This window comes from Notothenia coriiceps, unplaced genomic scaffold, assembly GCF_000735185.1.
Source record: "Notothenia coriiceps isolate Sejong01 unplaced genomic scaffold, NC01 NC01_scaffold00004469, whole genome shotgun sequence".
Classification (NCBI taxonomy): domain Eukaryota; kingdom Metazoa; phylum Chordata; class Actinopteri; order Perciformes; family Nototheniidae; genus Notothenia; species Notothenia coriiceps.
In genome coordinates this window covers 27,724-34,667 of record NW_011337170.1, presented here as the reverse complement: position 1 = coordinate 34,667, position 6,944 = coordinate 27,724, and the positions used below count along the sequence as shown (strand labels likewise).

Below are 6,944 nucleotides of genomic sequence, written 5' to 3'. Positions count from 1 at the left end.
AGAGACACACGACTATCGCGGTCTGTTGTCGCTCCTTAACTGCACATTTCAGTCACGCGGTCTGTGTGTCTCAGCTTCAGGAGCATGCAGATGATGTCCCTGGCGACTTTTCCTTTAAACTCCTGTTCCCTATTTCAAACTGAAGCAAAGCAAAGAATGGAAACAGGCTGGTTGCCATCTAGTTGTCACAGTCCAGTGCAGTCCAATCATATCCCCCTCCCCTCCTGCCTTGTCCTATCCCACACTGTCTGTGTTAGCGGTCAGGTCAAAGCTGACAGCCTCCCGTCTTATCAGCTTTTTTCCCATCATACACTTATCAAAGCGCCCTTTCTACTCCTCCTGCCGCTGTTTTTTGTTTACATTGCTCTTTTCACGGCAAGTAAACACCGGCAGTTATCTTTCAGATGGCAACATCACCGATAAGCCACATCTGCTGCTCTGTTGTACATCTGGAGTGTGTAGTAGCAGTGCGTGCGCTTTGAGGGGAAACCAGACTTGACTTGTTAAAAGTGCAGTTCATGTTTATTCATTTTGTGAATCAAAACATTCTGAATAAATTACTATAGCCCTATTGTGACAGTATGGGAAACGGTATAATGCCTTTGAAGGTATAGATATTTTGTATTTGCAACCCCTGGATTATGATTTGATTTTACTTATTTGACTTTAATTCTTAAACCTATACAACAAACTTCAGGGGGGGTGGGGCAGGGGGACTCTCAATTCTTTAAGACACTGCATGGTTGCATGTTTTCCCCTATAATGTTGTCAGTGTATTCATATATGTGAATCTGAAGTTGCCCAGTAGAGGAGGCTGTGCTGTGCTCTGTGGTTTGTGTGGAACACTTACTTCCTTCTAGTAGCCACCAGGTTACATTTGACCCTCAGTCACAAGTTATTGTGAATCCAACCTATGCAACAACCCCCCTCCCTCTCTCTCCAGGGACATACTTCAGCAAACATGTCAGTCCCCAACCTTCCAAGTCCCTCAGGGAAGATCCATTCCAACGATGGGGTTAGCAGTAACCACTAAACACTGTAAACACTGTAGCTTTACACTCTGTGAACATCCAGGGGCCTCAGCAGCGTGCTTGCTGTGTACACTATCTGGCTCAAGTGATGTCAGAGGGGGCAGTGGATTTAAGCAGGTTTTAGCTTGACGCTAATCCCCTCGTGGCACACACTGTGGACGACAGCACTGTCCCAGCCAATGACGTGCACGAACCCCATTGGATTAGCGCGTCTTGTCCCCTCCTCCATTCTGTTGGCATTGTCCAGCATGTGTTTTTACCCCAATTTCTTTACTCCCGGTTTTATTTTGGAATGTAAGCCTGACACCCAGCACAAGCATGATCCCTGCTGTAGAATGGAGTAGAGCCTCTCCCTAAAGGTGTGTTTGTCTCTTGCTTGTGTGTTTGTCATGTTGTGCCTCTCTCTTCATTGATTTCTAATGTTTCCAGGGCTAAATTATTTAGATAGGCTGCCAGCAGGGAGCTACATGATAGCGTGGACTTAAGAGTGAGGGATGGGGGGGGGGCCTACAGCTGCAGTTCAGGTAAAAAGGTAGCTCATGCTTCACCTTTTCTCATCCTCTCTCCACGTCTCCCATTTGATTGGTGGTGACTGAGTGTAACTTGAGAGTAGAAACACAATACCCGGCTCTATTTTCCGCTTTTATAGCTGCCCGCTTCATTGTCTTCACTGATGCCTAACTCAAGTGAGCAGTCGCATTTTGGTGGTGCTCTGGGCCAACGGGGTCCTGAATGGTCTGAAGGTCAGAACGACAGGGCTGCAAGTCGCTGTCAACACTGTGGCACCATTGCGGGACGTAGGAATTCTTTTTCACAGGGTGGAGCTGACTGTGGAGCTTGGTTTCACCGTCACCTAGATTTTTGTGAGAAAGCTGATACAGACCTCCAGACCTCCATGTACAGGCAGGCCCAGCAGGAGCGGCGTGGGCAGCAGCTACTGAGGAAGACATCTGTGCCCGATCTCAGCAACAGTCTCTACCTCAGGCAATTGATGGCAGGCCGGGCCTCTGCACCACCTCAGGATTACTACCTGGCTGACGCTACTTTATCTGGCCAGCTTCCTGACGAGTCTGGATTTTATAGGGATAACCAGCACCTGCTCAACAGATCAGGCTCGCATTATGGGCCTAGCGCTGGGGGGTTGAGGCCTACCTGGGATCAAGGACAGGCAAGAGCAACACCTTCCGTGCGGCCCTCCGCCTCAACACCTACCCCCGTGCCTCCTCCCCTTCCACCTCCTCCTCCTCCTCCTCCCCTTCCCGTTCATGAGCTGAGCCGCTTGTACAGGGAAACACTGGGATCTAAGATGATACCAGACATCCACCGTATTGGCGGCTGCTCTCCCTCTCCTGCAGTTTACGGGGGCCAGCCCCCTCTTACCTATTACAATACTGAACAACCGTCTCTCTCTGCTCGTCAAGCTTATAACAATATCAACAGCTTTTCCCTGGACCCTCGCCAGCAAGCTGCATCCAGTTCAGCGCTGGACGCAGCTTCTCAGGGAATGGACGGAGCTCTTCACCGCGCGTATGGAGCTGTAGCCTCCCAGAGGATGCCTTATGACCCAAACTATGACCCCAGCTCAGCCATGATGGCTGCCACAGCTGGAATGAACTCCAGCATGCCTCATCACCATCAAAGCGCTCTAGACCCCAAAAGGATGGTGGACCCTAACTTCTTGGGTTACCTGCGAGCTGAAGGCTTGGCTGAGAGCACTATCACTCTTCTGCTGCAACATGGTTTTGATTCTGTTGCCACGTTGGGAATGATGGAGGACCACGATGTTCGCTCTTTGGCCCCTAACTTGGCCCAAGCCCGTGTTCTCTCTCGTGTGGTGCTTGGTAGCAAGGCAAGTGGGGCAGCAACACGTACTCGATCCAATAGCTTCAGTCACCGCGAGCTTTACATGCAGCCCCAGGGTTTGACCATGGACCCCTGCCTGATGCAGCAACCGCCCAGCACCATCCAGAACGTGTCCCCCAGAATGGGAGAGTTTCTTGGTAGAAGACCCAGCAGCGCACCCTCCCAACACCTCCTGGAGACCACCAACTACCAAGTAGCACGGCCCCTGGCAACTGGAGCTTTTCCAATCAGCCCCGGAGGATATAGCAATGCTGTCACTCAGGGAAGACCATTCTCCATGTACAATGCCCACACCGGTCTTGCCATGTCTGCTCTTGGACAACAGCCTCCACCAGCTCCAGGCACCCCTGGAGCGGCGCCCAAAACCTTTTCTGGTTCCTATTACCCCATGGAGCTGATGAAGAGAGCTACCAACCTTCCTCCACCATCGCCAATAACAGCGGCAACCCCCCTTCATAGCCCCCAACTTCTCCGGAAAGGGATGAATGCTGCTCCTGAGAGTAACATTGTTCCTGTAACTTCTTCATCCAATCTCCAAGCGCAAAACCTTAACAACAGCAAGTTGGTAGGACGTCGTACTGGTCCACCTGTCATAGTCTCAACTATGCTCTCCGCACCTGACACAAGTAATGTCAAACCTCACATATTTCCCTTCATTTTTTCAAACCCTTTCATCTCTGTCCTTGTTGCTGCTTTCTCTATTTCTTGTGTAGGCTTTGGAAATAGTATTTTTCTGTGTTGTGTTTTGTCATAGATTAGATGCAAGGTGAGATTTAAATCTGTTTATGATTGATAGATTTTTCCAATACTACAAAAACCAAAGTAGAAGCATAAGATGCAGCTGACAAGTTAAGCAGATTTGCTCCGAGAGGTCTTTTTTTTATTATACGCAACTATTCATACACTTATTGCAACAGGGTTGTGTCATTTGCCGGAGGGGATCCTGTCTCATAACCAAGTTGAAACACTTCTTATGTGCAGCACTCTTTCAATTAGTTTATTGGTGAGAAGCAAAAGTGCTATTTGAGTTGTTTTGTAGTGGCATCTTGCTTTTTTGAGGTTTAAAGTACACACTTATATACCAGATCATTTTACTAACTATTCTCTTACTATACACTTTACATTTTACTAAGATATGGTTAGAAAATGTCAAATAGACATACATTTCCAACTTATCTCTGCTAAAAGTTTCCTTTACGCATGGTTGCTGTCATACTGTTTTCTATTCTACTCTCACCTAATCGGAGGCTTAACTGCCTCAACATCCAATTACACTAATTGGATGTATAGTTGTGTAGTCTATAATAGGTAACTGTTTTTTATAGACACACTGATGTCTGTTTGAAACTCTGGTTGCATTGTAGTGCCACTAAACTTTGGTTCATTTATTTGTTGGTTTGCTATACGCTCAATTGTACTCGTCTCAAGTAGTAGTTACAGGATATTTGTTCTCCACCCACTCTAACTGAAAAGTAATTTCAAAGTATGTCTCTTCTGCTTTGCGCTGCTTTCAACAATTCTTAGGAATTGATTTGCAATTTTATAAAGTTACAGTGATAAAATAATTGTTCTACTTTTGAAGGTCTTGTAAACTTAGGCTGCATATAAAATGGCAAAACCAATGTTGTCTTCTTGTGTATTCTTTTTAACGCTGCAGTCCTAGTGGCCTCACAGAATGCTTAATAATGTTTGAGTTTTCTGTGCAACTTGTTGGTCTCATACAATGATTAAGCAAGTAGTTTGGCAGCTTTTTATGCTTAGTTTACCTTGACAGTGGATTCCTCAGCAAGCTATCATAAGGTTATGTCAACAAAGAAAGGCCTTGATTTCTCCCTTTTACCAAGTTGATTTATTTCCCTGCCAAATTCAGCAAATGAGCTTCGGGAAGAATTATATATTTTAACCTTGCTTTTATGCCATGTAACCCTGTGTCTTGCCTGCCTCTCTAATGGGTCTGTGGGCTGCTGCACTTGTTAAAAAGTAATGACTTTTATGAAGTGGCTTCCCTTCATGTCATGTTCTCTAGGAACGAGTGTGAGATTCAGAGGCGGGGGGAGGAGTTGTGGGGGAGGAGGGAGTAGGAAGTACCTTTTTTAAGCTTCATGCACAAACCCGTAGCTTTCCAAGGTGACACTGGCAGCCCCTCCCCGCTCTAGCAGTACACTTTTAGCACAACAAACCCATTTGCATGTAGCTGACATTTATTGCTTCAGTAACTTCATCTGATAATGGGCAGCCCTTGCCGCTGATCGCAAAGCATACTTCTTAATTGTGTGTTGCTAGGCAACCTAGGTTTTGGTGGTAATCAGAGATAGCTGATCTTCACATTTAGGGAAGGGGAAAAGTGAAGCCCTGCATGCAGTGTTTCACATTTTTTGCACTTGTTACTCTTTACTTTTGGTCAGCCATGTGCAGTGCTGAACAGGGGAAAATTGATTGAGATAATAAGATGTTGCTGGGCACTTAATGAAAACATATTTCTCTACACTCTTCCTCACTCTCCCTCTCTCTGAACAGTGCACATCTCAAGAGATTGCTTCTCATTTTTGAGTGCATTTTTGTGCAAGAGCTTTAGTACATCAGTGAAGAGATTCTCTTATTACATGCATGGTGTTTTATGTTCAAACATGCATATTGATGAAAAGTTGACACATTATTCCTTTTGAACCTACTGAATAAATTGGTTGTTCTTCCAGTACAAACCAGTGTTCTCTTTATCATCTTGCATCAAAGTGTAAAATTACACATAGCCGCCGAGGCTTCCACATTTCCATATTGGCAAATTATATTCTATTCTCAAAGCAGAGTTTTGAAAGCAAAGATTTGAGCTTTAGTGAGATCGGTAACTCCTTAAAATATGTATGTAGAAGTTGCAGGTGGGAGGGCCCTTTCTGTGTACTCCTCTCCACAGGGCGCTGTCTTGGTTGGCTAAAGCCATAAGTAGTGTTAATAATGGCATTAAACGGTTGAGGCGAGCTTAGTTGCAACAGTTCCCTTCTATCCAAAGTAGGGAGAGCGCCTTGCAGCATTCGCATTGGCCATGGAGTTGTCCGTCAGTAGCGTCCCACAGAACACCACAGGTTGGTAAACCTAACTTTGATGTCACGTGAAGCAGAATAGCCAACCCGCTAGTAAGAGACGTGATTGGCTTGTCGCCAGCATTGTGTGTGTGCTCATTAGATTAACTAAGGTGGACGCTTGCATGTTGTCGACAAATGCCAGCACGTGATTTACTTGTGGAGATAATCCAGAGAAGATCTTCAGATGTACTTTTCTGTGCTAAAGAATTAAGAGGCGTTTGAGTGTTTGGGGGCAGGGCTTGAAGCTCACAGGAAGTAGAGATACTAGAACTTTGTTGAAGCTATATGGTATGTGTTAGTCGACATGTTCACCTGTACAAATGTTTTGTCTTTGTGCCACTTTATCCGCTCAATCGCAAGTTTAGTTAAAATATAGCAAACATACCCCCCCCCCCTTCTTTTGACAGGAAGCCATCACTGGTGTCGCTGACAGTTATGTAACCTTCCAGTGCATTGCTCCCATGAGAGCCTGAATGGGATTTTATTTTTGCCTGCCTGTATTTGGAAGGACCTCCATGAAGATGCATTCCTAATGTGCTCGCAACTGTCCTTGGCTAAACTGCTTTGTTTTGTTCAGGTGTCTGACATTGATTTTAGCGTGCACTCCCTGTCTGTTTTCCACATCCTTGATGTGTCAGTCTTGGACTTTGGTTCTGGACACACCTGTTTTATGTAGCGTCGGTTTCTCTGTTCAGATACCTTGCTTTGTTTGTGTGAGAGTGCTTTGATATTTTACCTCAAATGCATAATTCCAAAGTATTTTAGAATTTTTATATATGGACATGCTTGTGTATTTTTGTTGTGGACTACACACAATGCAGTGGCCCCCTGCTTTCCTTTCAAACACAGACCACAGATGTCCCTCTCCCAGCAGCAGGAAGTGTTTGTCTTCATGTGAGGCCGGCTGGATGTGACAGCAGGACATTGGGACAAGACCTTAACAACTGATCATGTGTTTTCTTTGCGAAAG

General features: G+C 45.6%; 1 protein-coding gene across 1 annotated transcript in view; it reads left to right on the top strand.

Annotated features, from left to right (window-relative positions):
• Nucleotides 1–1,704: 1,704 nt before the first annotated feature.
• LOC104942289 (uncharacterized) overlaps nt 1,705–6,944 on the top strand; it is a 30,287-nt gene continuing 25,047 nt past the window's right edge. Inside the window, exon 1 of the mRNA XM_010767490.1 lies at nt 1,705–3,520. Within this exon, the coding sequence (XP_010765792.1) occupies nt 1,705–3,520 (1,816 nt within the window). The remainder of the gene's footprint in view (nt 3,521–6,944) is intronic.